At 42.1% G+C, this 17,375-nt stretch overlaps 1 protein-coding gene across 2 annotated transcripts in view; it reads right to left on the bottom strand.

Moving 5' to 3' along the window:
- The window catches only part of brwd1 (bromodomain and WD repeat domain containing 1), a 216,081-nt gene that overhangs the window by 187,012 nt on the left and 11,694 nt on the right, over positions 1-17,375 (bottom strand). For both annotated transcript variants that reach the window (XM_028800205.2, XM_028800203.2), the window contains exon 5: positions 1,991-2,138. In XM_028800205.2, the coding sequence (XP_028656038.2) occupies positions 1,991-2,138 (148 nt within the window). The remainder of the gene's footprint in view (positions 1-1,990; positions 2,139-17,375) is intronic.

Below are 17,375 nucleotides of genomic sequence, written 5' to 3'. Positions count from 1 at the left end.
CCAAAACATACAGCCAAAGCAAACCAGGAGTTTATTAAAGCAAAGAAGTGGAAAATTCTTGAATGGCCAAGTCAGTCACCTGATCTTAACCCAAATGAGCATGCATTTCACTTGTTGAAGACTAAACTTCAGACAGAAAGGCCCACAAACAAACAGCAACTGAAAGTCGCTACAGTAAAGGCCTGGCAGAGCATTAAAAAGGAGGAAACCCAGCATCTGGTGATGCCCATGAGTTCAAGACTTCAGGCTGTCATTGCCAGCAAAGGGTTTTCAACCAAGTATTAGAAATGAACATTTCCAGTTATTTAATTTGTCCAATTACTTTTGAGCCCCTGAAATGAAGGGATTGTATTCAAAAAATGCTTTAGTTGCCTCACATTTTTATGCAATCATTTTGTTCACCCCACTGAATTAAAGCTGAAAGTCTGCACTTCAACTGCATCTGAGTTGTTTCATTTAAAATTCATTGTGGTAATGTACAGAACCAAAATTAGAAAAAAGTTGCCTCTGTCCAAATATTTATGGACCTAACTGTATATATAGAAGGGAAGTCACACTGTATTTTCTGACCTCTTGAAGCAAAAAAGAACACAGCTGAGGGGGAAAAAATATAAATGGCTACATTTAAAGTAGTTGAGCATACACAAACAATTTCATCTGGGTATTGTATTTGTATACAAAGAGGATCATTTTTGAGAATTGCTTTGTTTGCAACAATCATTTGTTACAGTGCACAAGTCAGAAACATTTCATGATTAACAAATGCACTGTGAGAAAAGTATAAAAATATCAATAATAGCATAAGTATAAAAACAGACAAAGTACAAACATAGCAATAATAAAAAGTTCCAATATACCGTGTTTAAATATAAATTTATTTTTAATATGAGTATTAAAATGTTAACTTTTGCATAATTTTGCATAATTCAAGTATAAGTGAAGTGGTCATAAAGTTTAAATCTTCATGAAAATTTGTAATACAGTGATCCCTCGCTATATCGCGCTTCGCGGCTTCACTCCATCGCGGATTTTATATGTAAGCATATTTAAATATATATCGCAAATTTTTTGCTGGTTCGCGGATTTCTGCGGACAATGGGTCTTTTAATTTCTGGTACATGCTTCCTCAGTTGGTTTGCCCAGTTGATTTCATACAAGGGACGCTATTGGCAGATGGCTGAGAAGCTAGATTGCTTACTCTTCTCTCTCTCTTGCGCTGACTATCTGTGATCCTGACGTATGGGGATTGAGCAGGGGGGCTGTTCGCACACCTAGACGATACGGACGCTCGTCTAAAAATGCTGAAAGATTATCTTCACGTTGCTATCTTTTGTGCAGCTGCTTCCTGAAACGACATGCTGCACAGTGCTTCGCATACTTAAAAGCTCGAAGGGCACGTATTGATTTTTGATTGAAAAACAAAGTCTCTCTCTCTCTCTCTCCCTGCTCCTGACGGAGGGGGTGTGAGCTGCCGCCTTCAACAGCTTTGTGCCGCGGTGCTTCGCATACTTAAAAGCCAAACAGCCCTATTGATTTGTTTGCTAGAGATTGTTTTCTCTATCTATGTGACATTCTGTGATCCTGACACGCACTCCTTTGAAGAGGAAGATATGTTTGCATTCTTTTAATTGTGAGACAGAACTGTCATCTCTGTCTTGTCATGGAGCACAGTTTAAACTTTTGAAATACAGACAAATGTTTGTTTGCAGTGTTTGAATAACGTTCCTGTCTCTCTACAACCTCCTGTGTTTCTGCGCAAATCTGTGACCCAAGCATGACAATATAAAAATAACCATATAAACATATGGTTTCTACTTCGCGGATTTTCTTATTTCGCGGGTGGCTCTGGAACGCAACCCCCGCGATGGAGGAGGGATTACTGTATTGCTTAAGATGTTTAAAAATGATAGATTTAAAAGAGTTCATAGTTATCTAAACAGGAATGCCAGTAATTTGTACAAAGCAAGCAAGCGTTCAGCAGATATCATACCTTTAGGTTTATCCAGTAAGCACTGCCACCCAGTTCCAAGCAGAGACTGGACTCCAGATATACCCGTGTGATTCTTCTCCAGAAGTGGTCCAATTTGTTTACAAATTTGTAATAGATGATCAGCGGCCACATGCTTGTTAGCACAAACCTAAACAAATCATATAAAATAATGTTTATCAAAATATACAATAGGTGAAATTATATCTCTCTATTATAAAAAAAAATCCTGGGAGGGAGACGAGATCTTCTCAGAAGACAATTTGACGTTGAACGATCGATAGATCTGAATGCTTAAGATAAAGGTGGCTTATGACTGACAGGTAGAGAAACAGATCTGGAACCTGGAACGATCTTCTCAGTCTGTCAGTGAAGCAGGACAGTGACAGCAGTCTGTCGCTGAAGCTGCTCCTCTGTCTGGAGATGATACTGTTCAGTGGATGCAGTGGATTCTCCATGTCTGACAGGAGCCTGATCAGCGCCCGTCGCTCAGCCACAGATGTCAAACTGTCCAGCTCCGTGCCTACAATAAAGCCTGCCTTCCTCACCAGTTTGTCCAGGCGGGAGGTGTCCCTCTTCTTTATGCTGCCTCCCCAGAACACCACCGCATAGAAGAGGGCGCTCGCCACAACCGTCTGATAGAACAACTGCAGCATCTTATTGCAGATGTTGAAGGACACCAACCTTCTAAGGAAGTATAGTCGGCTCTGTCCTCTCTTGCACAGAGCATCAGTATTGGCAGTCCAATTTATCATCCAGCTGCACTCCCAGGTATTTATAGGTCTGTACCCTCTGCACACAGTCACCTCTGATAATCACAGGGTCCGGGAGGGCCCTGGGCCTCGTAAAATCCACCACCAGCTCCTTGGTTTTGCTGGTGTTCAGGTGTAGGTGGTTTGAGTCATACCATTTAACAAAGTCCTTGATTAGGTTCCTATACTCCTCCTCCTGCCCACTCCTGATGCAGCCCACGATAGCAGTGTCGTCAGCAAACTTTTGCACGTGGCAGGACTCCGAGTTGTATTGGAAGTCCGATGTATATAGGCTGAACAGGACCGGAGAAAGCACAGTCCCCTGCGGCGCTCCTGTGCTGCTGACCACAATGTCAAACCGGCAGTTCCCAAGACACACATACTGAGGTCTGTCTGTAAGATAGTCCACGATCCATGCCACCAGGTATGAATCTACTCCCATCTCTGTCAGCTTGTTACTAAGGAGCCGAGGTTGGATGGTGTTGAAAGCGCTAGAGAAGTCCAGAAACATAATTCTTACAGCACCACTGCCTCTGTCCAAGTGGGAGAGGGATCGGTGTAGTATATAGAGGATGGCATCCTCCGCTCCCACCTTCTCCTGGTATGCGAACTGCAGAGGGTCGAGGGCGTTGCGGACCTGTGGCCTCAGGTGGTGAAGCAGCAGCCGCTCCATGGTCTTCATCACATGTGACGTCAGAGCAACAGGCCGGAAGTCATTCACCTCACCAGGACATGATACCTGTGGGGCTGGGGTGATGCAAGATGTTTTCCAAAGCCTCGGGACTCTCCCCTGTTCCAGGCTAAGGTTGAAGATGCACGGTAGAGGACTCCCCAGCTCCAACGCACAGGCCTTCAGCAGTCGTGGTGATACTCCATCTGGACCCACTGCTTTGCTGGCCCGAAGTCTCCTCAGGTCTCTGCTTACCTGGGCTGCTATAATTGTGGGTGGGGGGAAACTCTCTCCTATGCTGGTATCAGCAGAAGGATGCAATACTCTGAGGTGAGAGTGGTTTAGGGTGGTCAAACCTGTTAAAAAGTTGTTCATCAGGTTCGCTCTCTCCACGTCTCTCTCGATGGTGGCACCCCGCTTCGAGCTGCAGCCAGTGATGATCTTCATCCCATCCCACACTTCCTTCATGCTGTTATTCTGCAACTTCTGCTCCAGCTTTCTCCTGTACTGCTCCTTCGCCTCCCTGAGCTGGACTCGGAGTTCCTTCTGCACGCGCTTGAGCTCATGCTGATCACCGTCTTTAAAAGCCCTTTTTTTCTGGTTCAAAAGGCCCCTGATGTCAGTTGTAATCCATTGCTTGTTGTTAGCATAGCAGCGTACTGTTCTTACTGAAAATACAATGTCCATACAGAAGTTGATGTAGTCAGTAGTGAAGTCAACAACCTCCTCAATGTTCTCACTATATGATCCCTGCTGGATATCCCAGTCCGTAGTTCCAAAGCAGTCTCTCAGAGCCTGCTCTGCCTCAGGGGACCACTTCCTGAATGAGCGTGTGGTTGTAGGTAGCTCCTTCACTCTTGGTTTGTAGTGAGGCTGAAGCAGAACCAGGTTATGATATGCTTTCCCAAGCGCAGGTAGCGGGGTGGTGCTGTATGCGTCTTTAACGTTTGCATACAGTAGGTCACGCGAAGACAATTTGACATCCCGCGAGACAAGGCAGAGAGACAATATTTAAAACAAGTTCACGGACATCTAACCAAGTAGTTGATGGAATGCTTTTGGCAGACAGACATCATGTGCTCCCAGCTCTTAAAACAATGACAAGCGACAAGCAACAAGCAGAACATACAGCTTGCCAGCAGCAGCAGGAAGCCAGCAGATGATCCGACCGCTTCTCCATAGCGTGCGTTCAGCCCTTCAATGCCCCCCCACCTTTCACAACATGAGCGGCAAAGATGGGAAGTGGCAAAAGGACAGCTGCTGTACAGGCTTTGAAATGATCAACGCAAAAGTGCAACAAGCAAAAAACGCAGCTCGCTAGCTGGAGCAAGCCAGCAGATGATCCCACTGCAACTCCTTAGTGGCCAATCAGCCACCGAGTTCACAATGTGAGCAGCAGAGACACAAAGTGGCAAAAGGACAGCTGCTGTACAGACTTTTAAATATCGACGTGCAGCACAACAAAAAGAACACGCAGCTCGCTAGCAGCAGAAAGACAGATGATCTGACGGCATCTCCTTAGCGTGAGTTCACCCGCCCCCCCTTCACAACACGAGCAGCTTAATACGTCCTGCGAGAAAGATTTAACCACGCCCGGGGCCGGAAATAAAGGACAAGTATTGTTTTTACAAAAGTTTTAAAGTAAAAGTGAAAATAATGCATATGTAACAATTCCCATGAAAATAATCTCTTTAAATTGTATATCCAGTAAACCAAACGCGGGGGTGGGAAAGCAAAGCCCCCTAGTATCAACTAAAACAATTATTTTTTACAATTATGATTTAAAACTAAAGGAACATTTTATTTAAGTGAGGTGCTAGTATTTCTGTAGTTCAAAGTGGATTTGAAACCAATAGTCATAGTAAGACATTAAATGCATGAAAGATTGAAAACAAGAACAAACTGGGTAGAGACAAATTTCAGGTTGTGTACCAATATCTCTGCCAACTTTCACTCCATCAAGCCCACTGTGCTGGAAGCCATTAACCAACCAACAAGATGCTACATTCAGTTTTCATATAGTGTGGGTGTACATACATAAAACATAACATTTTTGCCAACATCAGAAGACTATTTGCAGCGGTGCCTGGTTGTCCAAAAGTACCCAGAGCATATTACTGCACTTATATTGTAATAAGGGCACTCGGTAAGAATGAAGGTGTTTTTCATTATTCATAAGCAGTGGCATTCCATTAACGCATAACACAGATTTTAGCATTTTTCTCCGCAAACCACCGAGCAGCATGTTGAAACTGCCATGCAGCATTTACCCAGTGCCACGGCACTTCATAGGGGACCTATCCTCCCCGATAGTTGATTGAGTGTAAGCGAGTTTTGCATAAAATTTTGCTTAAAACATATTATACTACCGAAGCCCTGAAATGCTATAAGCAGACAATCAAGAGGTGGTATACACAAAATACAGTGGGGTAGCATCCTTACTCTGAGACTCTACACAGGCAGAGTTATCTACAGGTGTAGTAAATAAAAATCGAAGCATGTTTCAAACCAGATAACTACCTCTGTACCTCTAGCTAGTCTACAGAAGTAAAGAAACAAGTTTACCTACATGTTCATTACAAAAAAAACAGTCTTCTGTTCAGAACACATGCAACACATTCTACCTAAGGAAAAGGCATTTTGAAAGACCTCAGCCATCCTGCACAGTCACTTTTGTCACAATAGATTCAGAAAGAATTTCTATTCACAAGTTGTAAGAGTGCTTGATTAACCACAATGTACATTTTTTGCATGCAAAGTTACTGAGCAGCTAATCATAACAACAATACTGTATGTGTGCTTGTATATAGTGCTGGGCGGTATGAACAAAATTCTATATCACGGTATTTTTCAAAATGATACCGGTTTCACGGTGTTCGACGGTATTTTTTTTCCTGTGCATGAGTGGATGTTAACCACATTTTCCACTGCAATTTGTGCAGTAAACTGGCTAAGAATAACCTATTCCACTGCCATGGGAATTGTACAAAAAAACATTTTAATGTGCACACACATATTAATACAGGCTTGCATGGCCCCATAAAGTGATAGTTTTCAAGGGGGTGGCACTAATGAAGAGAAGGAATCACATTGCATGACAGATGCAGTCAAAATATAGAGCCTTTTTATTTAACAAAGTTTGCAAACAAACTAAAATTTTCACAACATATTTTCAACCATCCAAAGAGGCATTTAGACTTAGTAAAATATCCAGAGTTGCTTGGCAAAAGTTGTACTGCACTGAACATGTCTTAGAAAAGGAATAAATAGTAAATATTTTTTGTAAACAAATTACACTTTGTTAATGTTACCAATCTCTGTCCACTGACACATTAGCTATATGGATTGTAATGGCGTTGGTTCTCGATCCATCGCTTGCTTTTTTTGTTGTAGGCAGTACCTTTGGCAAACGCGTCTGACTCGAGTGTCCTCTGGCTTTTTCAGTTTTACCCGAGGACATGGAGGGTGCCAATCTTAGTTCCATACATTCATGGTACACCAAAGCATATTTGCGGCTGAGGTGGTGCAGCAAATTGCTCGTGTTGCTGCCTCCAGTGACAACTTTAAAGCTCGACAGCATTTGCCGTAAATAGTTGTTTGGTCTACATCCGACCTTTTAAAATCTCCAGACAACAGACACGGCTCCTTTTTTCGGCAAAAGTTCTTCTGTGTCATCACATTCAACTTTATCATCTGCTACAGCTTCAGTTTCTGAATGTTCTCTGTCCATTTTCATCGCTCAATACCTCCACTAACGCATGTACTCCGTTGCATGCGTGTTTTTAGCGGTGTAGTAGTGAAAAAGGTCCCCCCTTAAACAGTTGCGCCACGTTCCGAACGTTGTTTAAGCTATTTAAACAGGTACTGCGGTGTAAGAAAAATCCATATCATGACAAAAATAAAAAACGGTTTTCAGTATGAACCGGTATACCTCCCAGCACTACTTGTATATGCAGTATATATATTCTATATAATGTGTTTCTCTTTTTCTTTTTTAATTCATTTTTATCTATTTGTAGGCATGTTATTACTGTATGTACATGACAATAAACTTGAACTTGAAAGAAAGAAAGAAAAATCAGGCATTGAATCATAATCGGATCAATCTTTACACCGGTGCTTCTCAAACTTTAGGGTTCCATGACTCAGTTTTCCCTATTTAAATTCATTAATGACCCATTATCAGCAACTGCAAACCATCTCTCACTGAAAGTAGCATGATCAGTAGAGCATGCTCCTGATGAAACAAGTATGATTGGAAGAGTGGAGAAACATTTCACAGTGCTGTCCAACACTTAAGAAATTCATGACCCACTTGTTTCAAGCCGTGACCCAAAAGCAGGTCACCCCCCAGTGGTTGAGAAACACTGCTTTATACAACCCACACTGAAATCTCCAACCCACTTTTATTTAAAAACAAAATTCCACTGTTTGTATTTACCAGTAGATAAAGCTGCAACCCACTATAATGCACCCAAGATGAGGCTGTTTCACAACAGAAGATTAGGCTTTTTATTTATTTTTTTTTAACCTGCACAGGCTAGCAAAGTCACTGAACAAATCTCCTCTGTAGAATCACTGGTGATCTTGCTAATTATAACAATGATGGACAGAGACGTACTGAAAAATCACAAATACAATACAACAACATGCACCGAATTGTGAGATTTTTGTATCTTTACACCCTCACAATCTGGACAACAAACTAAAACAGGACCTTGCAAGAACAGTGGTTCTCCAATTTGGTATGTTCCAGATATTCTAAATGTCAAAAACAGCATGACAAAAGAACCGATACTTTCAGGACCAGTCGACACCAATGTTTCTGAAAAATATCAAGGTTCCAAATTTTTTTTCCCCAGTATGAGTAGTACCAAATGACAGTCAGTGCTGCACTCCTTGACTGTAAGTAGAGGAATTACTCCGGAAGCCACAGTAAAGTGTGACAAAAATGTAAATATAAACTAGGCTAAATATAAAAATGCCTCAAGAATGGTGATGACATAGCAAGCATGTTGAAAACAAAAATAGAAGTCATGTCTGGAAATAATTTTTGTTCAAAGCAGGAAAATTTCGGCACATGACTGCGCAAATTGTGCTTATCAGTACTGTAAACTCAAAGAAAAAAAAAAAAGAAAGCCAACACGCACATAGGCTTTCGTTATTGCCACATATCCCATTACGGAGCTCATAAATAGCTTCATGCATGCTCTGCAAGAGCAATGATATGACTGATCAGATGTGAGGTTTACTTGTTCAACTTCAAGTATCACTAATTTGTAACAGGAGACAAAATAATGGGAGTAATGAATAGCTTTTTAATTATGTGTGTTATACTGTCCCTAAAAAGGAACACAGGCTTTATATTTTATTCTCTGATTGCATTAAGCACATCCACAGGTATGTGTTTAAGCATCCAGACACTTTTCTAATTGTGTTCCAAAGTTCACAGTTGCATGGGACATGTTGCATGCACCATGCATCTAGGACTGTGGACACTAGCAGTGCTAGAAGCTGTAGCAAGAAAATGTCGAGGCAAATTTCAGACAAAGTGGCAATTCAGTTCCTACACTGGCAACGAAATGTGCTTGATCCATTTATTGATACCAAAATAAAATGTATTTAATGTTTCAAAGCACAAACCACTGCGATTACACCAGTTGGCTGAACAGGCACAACAACATACTTCCTTAATTAATTCAGTAAAGTAACCTCTAAATTTATACAATTTTTTGGTTTTTGAAGCCAAACTAATGTCCATTCATTTAATCAAATGGTTCTCAAATGATGAGCCGCTAACATTGTGTAGAGGTGCTGAAATGTTTCTCCAAACTAGTATACCTCTGTCTGTGGCTTGGTGTGCAAACACTGGAGAGAAACTCTAGTTGGTACAGTAGCGCAGTGCGATATATAGCCGATCCTGATATAGGTTTTACACAATGATAAGGATTTTTCATTTTAGTGTGGTATTTAATGATAGTATACAACCTTAATACTTATGCATAAATTATAAAACTATTAATAAAATACTGTTATTTCAGATGCCCCACCAGGGGAAATAAGAAAGCTGTATTAAGATATTTTAAAGAGCTAGCCTACCTAATAATAATAACAATAGTAAGACATATAAACGAAAGACCTGTGTGTGTGTGTGTGTATATATGGAGCAGTCTGCTTTGCTCACACTCAACCACAGCCACTAGATTGCTCATACATACACTTCAGTTCTCACTACGAAGAATGTGTGTGTATGAAATTATACATATATATATATATATATATATATATATATATATATATATATATATATATATATATATATATATATACACATATATACATACACACACATATACATGTGCTGGTCATAAAATTAGAATATCATGACAAAGTTGATTTATTTCAGTAATTCCATTCAAAAAGTGAAACTTGTATATTAGATTCATTCATTACACACAGACTGATGTATTTCAAATGTTTATTTCTTTTAATGTTGATGATTATAACTGACAACTAATGAAAGTCCTAAATTCAGTATCTCGGAAAATTAGAATATCAATTAAGACCAATGCAAAAAAAGGATTTTTAGAAATGTTGGCCAACTAAAAGGTATGAACATGAAAAGTATGAGCATGTACAGCACTCAATATTTAGTTGGGGCTCCTTTGGCCTGGATTACTGCAGCAATACGGCGTGGCATGGAGTTGATCAGTCTGTGGCACTGCTCAGGTGTTATGAGAGCCCATGTTGCTCTCATAGTGGCCTTCAGCTGTTCTGAATTGTTGGGTCTGGCGTATTGCATCTTCCTCTTCACAATACGCCATAGATTTTCTATGGGGTTAAGGTCAGGCGAGTTTGCTGGCCAATCAAGAACAGGGATACCATGGTCCTTAAACCAGGTACTGGTAGCTTTGGCACTGTGTGCAGGTGCCAGGTCCTGTTGGAAAATGAAATCTGCATCTCCATAAAGTTCATCAGCAGCAGGAAGCATGAAGTGCTCTAAAACTTCCTGGTAGACGGCTGTGTTGACCTTGGACCTCAGAAAACACAATGGACCAACACCAGCAGATGACATGGCACCCCAAACCATCACTGACTGTGGAAACTTTACAGTGGACCTCACGCAACATGGATTCTGTGCCTCTCCTCTCTTCCTCCAGACTCTGAGACCTTGATTTCCAAAGGAAATGCAAAATTTACTTTCATCAGAGAACATAACTTTGGACCACTCAGCAGCAGTCCAGTCCTTTTTGTCTTTAGCCCAGGCGAGACACTTCTGACGCTGTCTCTTGTTCAAGAGTGGCTTGACACAAGGAATGCGACAGCTGAAACCCATGTCTTGCATACGTCTGTGCGTGGTGGTTCTTGAAGCACTGACTCCAGCTGCAGTCCACTCTGTGGATCTCCCCTACATTTTTGAATGGGTTTTGTTTCACAATCCTCTCCAGGGTTCGGTTATCCCTATTGCTTGTACACTTTTTTCTACCACATCTTGTCCTTCCCTTCGCCTCTCTATTTATGTGCTTGGACACAGAGCTCTGTGAACAGCCAGCCTCTTTAGCAATGACCTTTTGTGTCTTGCTCTCCTTGTGCAAGGTGTCAATGGTCGTCTTTTGGACAACTGTCAAGTCAGCAGTCTTCCCCATGATTGTGTAGCCTACAGAACTAGACTGAGAGACCATTTAAAGGCTTTTGCAGGTGTTTTGAGTTAATTAGCTGATTAGAGTGTGGCACCAGGTGTCTTCAATATTGAACCTTTTCACAATATTCTAATTTTCCGAGATACTGAATTTGGGACTTTCATTAGTTGTCAGTTATAATCATCAACATTAAAAGAAATAAACATTTGAAATACATCAGTCTGTGTGTAATGAATGAATCTAATATACAAGTTTCACTTTTTGAATGGAAGTACTGAAATAAATCAACCTTGTCATGATATTCTAATTTTATGACCAGCACATGTATATGTGTATACACACACACACACACAGTACAATCCCTCTTAACTGGCGTCACATTAACCAGCCGACGGATTAACCGGCCTGTTAAAATAAAATAAAAAAAAAAAAAAAACTGTAACACTGAGTTCTTCTTTATATTATATGCATGCACTTCCTCCTTTCTTGGAAGGTGTTAGGGCTCCTACTTTCAGAGTGATTTCTGTTTACACATTCCTTGATGAATTTTCCACGGTGCCTTCTTCTTTCTACCTGGCGGCTCCCCTGCTTCTCCCATCGGGCTTTGCAACAGGGGAGTCGCCCTACCAGCAAGTGCAGCTGCCTTCCACACTGGTCCAGTAGCCCTCCGATCCCTGGCTACGTCGGGCTCCATCCGGACTGAGACTTGGGTTCTTTCCCCAGCGGCCAGGGCGCTCACGCTGGGGCTAAAAGGCCCAAAGCCTCCACGACTGCCGCTGCCTTTCGACGGACAGTCGTCTTCAATACCGGTCACTCCAGCTCCGTGATCGCTCAGCTGGAGCGACTGCTTTTCGTCAGCCCCACCGACTGTCGGTAAAACTCTCATCTGCAGGGGATCACCTCCCAGCTGCCTGCCTTTACTCCATCGAATCTGCTCTCTCTCTCTCTCTCTCTCCTAAACTACCTTTCCTCTATCTGCTTCCTTCTCCAATAACCTCCCGTTCTTTCCTGTTCTCCCCCTAGCTGCCTCGCGCTTCTATTTATCACAGGAACGTGGATCAGATGTGGCAATTAGCTGTTCCTGGGAACAATTGCAGATGAGGACGACTCCTCACCTGTGCACTTAAGCTAGGATCGCCCGCATCACAAATTCCCCGGGAACCTATCGGCAACACATACTCGCTAAACCGCAAGTGCAGCAATTATTTATTTAAAAAGTGGCCTTTATGACTTGAGCTGCGGACACGCTACACCACACTGTCCAGTCGCTGTATGAGAAAAAAAACCTGTGTGCGAAATAGTGGATGAAGCCTTGTGGATAGGGTTTCTTCAGGAATGTTGAAGAAGTACAGTAGATACCTTAGAAATATTTTTCTACATGAAAATAGGTATGCGTCGGATTAACCGGCCAAAACGGCAACCGGCCCTGGGTCCAGTCCCAAGGTGGCCAGTTAAGAGGGATTGTACTGTATATATATGTATATGGAGTAGTCCGCTCTGCTCAACCCAGCCACAGGTGATGTACAAACTAGTGTGTTTCTTCGTGCCAGTCCCAAGCCCGGATAAATGGGGAGGGTTACGTCAGGAAGGGCATCCAGTGTAAAATTTTGCCAAATCAATATGTGGACAACAATACAAATTTCCATACCAGATCGGTCGAGACCCAGGTTAACAATGACCACCACCAGTACTGTTGGCGAACAGGGTGCTGGCGGAAATTGGGCTACTGTTGGCCGAAAAAGAAGGAGAAGAAAAGGGGGGAGACGTGTCCAGAGGCAGGAGGAGAGTAAAGAGAGTGGAACTGAGGGTAGGAACTTTGAATGTTGGCAGTATGACTGGTAAGGGGAGAGAGTTAGCAGACATGATGGAGAGAAGGAAGGTTGATATATTGTGCGTGCAAGAGAATAAGTGGAAGGGGAGTAAGGCCAGGTGGATCGGAGGTAGATTCAAATTTTTCTATCATGGTGTGGATGGGAGGAGAAAAGGGGTAGGAGTTATTCTGAAGGAACAGTATGTCAAAAGTATTTTGGAGATGAAAAGAGTGTCAGGCAGAGTAATTATTATGAAGCTGGAAATTTGAGGTGTAATGATGAATGTTGTTAGTGCATATGCACCGCAAGTTGGGTATGCAGTGGGTGAGAAAGAAGATTTTTGGAGTGAGTTGGATGAAGTGATGAACAGTGTACCCAAGGGACAGAAAGTGGTGATTGGAGCGGACGTGGCTGTGGTGAATACGTATTTTAAGAAGAAGTAGGAACATAGGGTTACGTACAAGAGTGGAGGAAGATGCACACAGGTAGATTACATCCTATGCAGAAGAGTCGATCTGAAAGAAGATTGAAAACTGCAAAGTGGTGGCAGGGGTAAGTGTAGTTAAGCAGCATAGGATGGTGGTCTGTATGATGATGTTGCAGATCAAGAAGAGGAAGAGAGTGAGGGCAGAGCCAAGGATTAAATGGTGGAAGCTGAAAAAGGAAGACTGTAAGGTTGAGTTTAGGGAGGAGGTGAGACAGGCACTGGGCGGCAGTGAAGAGTTAATAGACAGTTGGGAAATCTACAGCAGATGTAGTAAGGGTGACAGCAAGAAGGGTGTTTGGCGTGACATCTGGAAAGAGGAAGGAGGAAAAGGAAACCTGGTGGTTGAACGGGGAAGTACAGGACAGTATACAGAGGAAGAGGATGGCAAGGAAGAAGTGGGATAGTCACAGAGATGCAGAAAGTACACAAAAGTACAAGGAGACAAGGCACAAGGTGAAGAGAGAGTTGGAGAAGGCTAAAGAAAAGGCATATGATGAGCTGTATGAGAGGTTGGACACTAAGGAGGGAGAAAAGGACCTGTACTAATTGGCTAGACAGAGGGACCAAGCTGAGAAAGATGTGCAGCAGGTTAGGGTGATAAAGGATAAAGATGGAAATGTACTCACAAGCGAGGAGAGTGTGTTGAGCAGATGGAAAGAGCACTTAGAGAGGCAGATGAATGAAGAGAACGAGAGAGAGAAGAGGTTGGATGATGTGGAGATAGTGAATCAGGAAGTGCAACAGATTAGCAAGGAGGAAGTAAGGATAACTATGAAGAGGTTGAAAAATGGAAAGGCCGTTGGTCCAGGTAACATACCTGTGGAAGCATGGAGGTGTTTAGGAGAGATGGCAGTGGAGTTTTTAACCAGATTGTTTAATGGAATCTTGGAAAGTGAGAGGATGCCTGAGGAGTGGAGAAGAAGTGTACTGGTGCCGATATTTAAGAATAAGGGGGATGTGCAGGACTGCAGTAACTACAGGGGAATAAAATTGATGAGCCACAACATGAAGTTATGGGAAAGAGTAGTGGAAGCTAGGTTAAGAAGTGAGGTGATGATTAGTGAGCAGCAGTACGGTTTTATGCCAGGAAAGAGCACCACAGATGCAATGTTTGCTCTGAGGATGTTGATGGAGAAGTTTAGAGAAGGACAGAAGGAGTTACATTGCGTCTATGTGAACCAGGAGAATGCATATGACAGGTTGCCTCGAGAGCAGCTGTGGTATTGTATGAGTAAGTCTGGAGTAGCAGAGAAGTACGTAAGAGTTGTACAGGATATGTACGACGGAAGTGTGACAGTGGTGAAGTCTGCGGTAAGAGTTCAAGTTGCATTCAAGTTGGAGGTGGGATTACATCAGGGATTGGCTCTGAGCCCTTTCTGATTTGCAATGGTGATGGACAGGTTGACAGACGAGATTAGGAGTCCCCATGGACTATAATGTTTGCTGATGACAATGTGATCTGTAGCGATAGTAGGGAGCAGGTTGAGGAGACCTTGGAGAGGTGGAGATATGCTCTAGAGAGGAGAGGAATGAAGGGCAGTAGGAACAAGACAGAATACATGTGTGTAAATGAGAGGGAGGTCAGTGGAATGGTGCGGATGCAGGGAGTAGAGTTGGCGAAGGTGGATGACTTTAAATACTTGGGATCAACAGAACAGAGTAATGGGGATTGTGGAAGAGAGGTGAAAAAGAGTGCAGGCAGGGTGGAATGGGTGGAGAAGAGTGTCAGGAGTAATTTGTGACAGACTGGTATCAGCAAGAGTGAAGGTGGAGGTCTACAGGATGGTAGTGAAACCAGCTATGTTATATGGGTTGGAGACTGTGGCACTGATCAGAAAGCAGGAGACAGAGCTGGAGGTAGCAGAGTTAAAGATGCTAAGATTGGCACTGGGTGTGACGAGGATGGATAGGATTAGAAATGAGTACATTAGAGGGTCAGCTCAAGTTGGATGGTTGGGAGACAAAGTCAGACAGGGGAGATTGCATTGGTTTGTTCATGTGCAGAGAAGAGATGCTGGGTATATTGGGAGAAGGACACTAAGGATAGAGCTGTCAGGGAAGAGGAAAAGAGGAAGGCCTAAGCTAAGGTTTATGGATGTGGTGAGAGAGGACATGCAGGTGATGGGTGTAACAGAACAAGATGAAGAGGACAGAAAGATATGGAAGCAGATGATCCACTGTGGCAACCCCTAACGGGAGCAGCTGAAAGAAGAAGTCTGCTCTGCTCTGCTCATGCTCAACCACAGCCACATGATTTGGTGTGAATTTTACAGAAGATGTAAAAGCTTATACAAGTGTATCTTGCACTGGGTGAGATGGCATATGCATACACTTACATTTTTTCAGCGCTTGCATGCACCACACTTCTCACTCAACCCAAGCCCACAAACTGTACCTCAAGCTTTGTGGTACATGCATATTGTACGTTCACACAACTAGCTACCATACACTTGACCGAGACTGGTTCCAGTCTCTCCCACTCAATTTGTGCCACAGCTGCACTGGACTACAAGTCCGTCTCAGACAAGGCAGACCTATCCGGCCCACTTAACTGATCCCTCTGCAAGTTCACTAATACAGTAAAACTGCTAGGGAATCTTCAGATTGTTTTTTGTCCCAAAGACCACCCACAGCTAAGTATGCACAATGCAAACTCAACAGCTTAAACAACGCTCTTGCTGCCGGTGAAATGTACACCGCACATGCACAAAACAGCTTTGGAGCATGTTTCAATGGGTTGTGTGGTTCAATAGAACACTGGGTGTACGTGCGTGCTTTCAAAACAAAAGTGTTACCTCTGTATCAATTAGTAACGAAAGATGGAGAAATACATCCTGCTAACAGAAAAGAGAATTTGTAAATTATTGACAGACTAAATTAATGTAATATGTACACTTTGCAAGTGGCACACTGAAGCAAAGGGTGGCAACACAAGCAACCTTTTTGTACACCTCACGTGCAGCCACACTAGAATATACAGCAAGTGTCTGAAAAGAGAAGAAGCACCTTCTTTTGACAAGCAGCAAGACAAAATTAAAACTAACTTAGTCAGTTTGCAATCACCAAGTCATTTGCCAGTGGACACCTGTACGAAAATAACAACAAACCTGTGGATGAAATTACAAATACTGAAACAGAGCAGATTGCTAAGGAAATGCATCCCATTTATATGGTGTAAATTCAGAGATTTAAAAGCTCAACTCAGATGCTTTACCCCAGGCAAGTCTCATTTACTTCACCAAAGTAGCGCGCCCACAAAAGTATGAAGAATGTAAGCAAAAAAAAAAAGTCCACTCAAGATACTGCATTAGATCAATTGGCTATTTTGCAAACAGAACAAATCTAGTCAATCCACACATCATAACCATATACTGCATAAGCACTACATAAATAAGAACTGTAAACTTGTAAGTTCTTAAAAACCTCATATCTGGGGGAGTAAACTTTTTGTAATGGGATAGAAATTAGATATTTCTTTTCAAAAACACAAGGCCTCTGAACAATATCACTTTAAATTACTACGCGATCAACTGTCTGTATTTTTACATGCACATTTTCAGTGCCAAGTTTGAAAAATGAAATCATGAAAAAACATGTTTTGTTCATGTGCTTTTTATCTACATATGTTTATTACAGTTAATTTTCTATTTTGTTGCTTATTATGCAGGTTTTTACGAGTTTAGAGAGGTAAGAGATAAGAAAAGAAATGCCACAACAATTATTAGGACCATAAGCCCTTTAAAGATCCCATGTCGTTGATTGCAGTTAACGAATCAGAGAGACACAGAAGCTGGTAGAGGGAAGACAAACACAGAGTGAGGCAGTGCAGAGTGATACTGCTATATTACAGTGGGTACGGAAAGTATTCAGACCCCCTTCAATTTTTCACTCTTTGTTATATTGCAGCCATTTGCTAAAATCATTTTAAATTAATTTTTTTCCTCATTAATGTACACACAGCACCCCATATTGACAGACAAAAAAAGAATTTTTGAAATCGTTGCAGATTTATTAAAAAAGAAAAACTG

The sequence above is a fragment of the Erpetoichthys calabaricus genome, chromosome 4 (assembly GCF_900747795.2).
Source record: "Erpetoichthys calabaricus chromosome 4, fErpCal1.3, whole genome shotgun sequence".
Taxonomy (NCBI): domain Eukaryota; kingdom Metazoa; phylum Chordata; class Cladistia; order Polypteriformes; family Polypteridae; genus Erpetoichthys; species Erpetoichthys calabaricus.
This window is presented reverse-complemented; position numbering and strand designations above follow the sequence as displayed.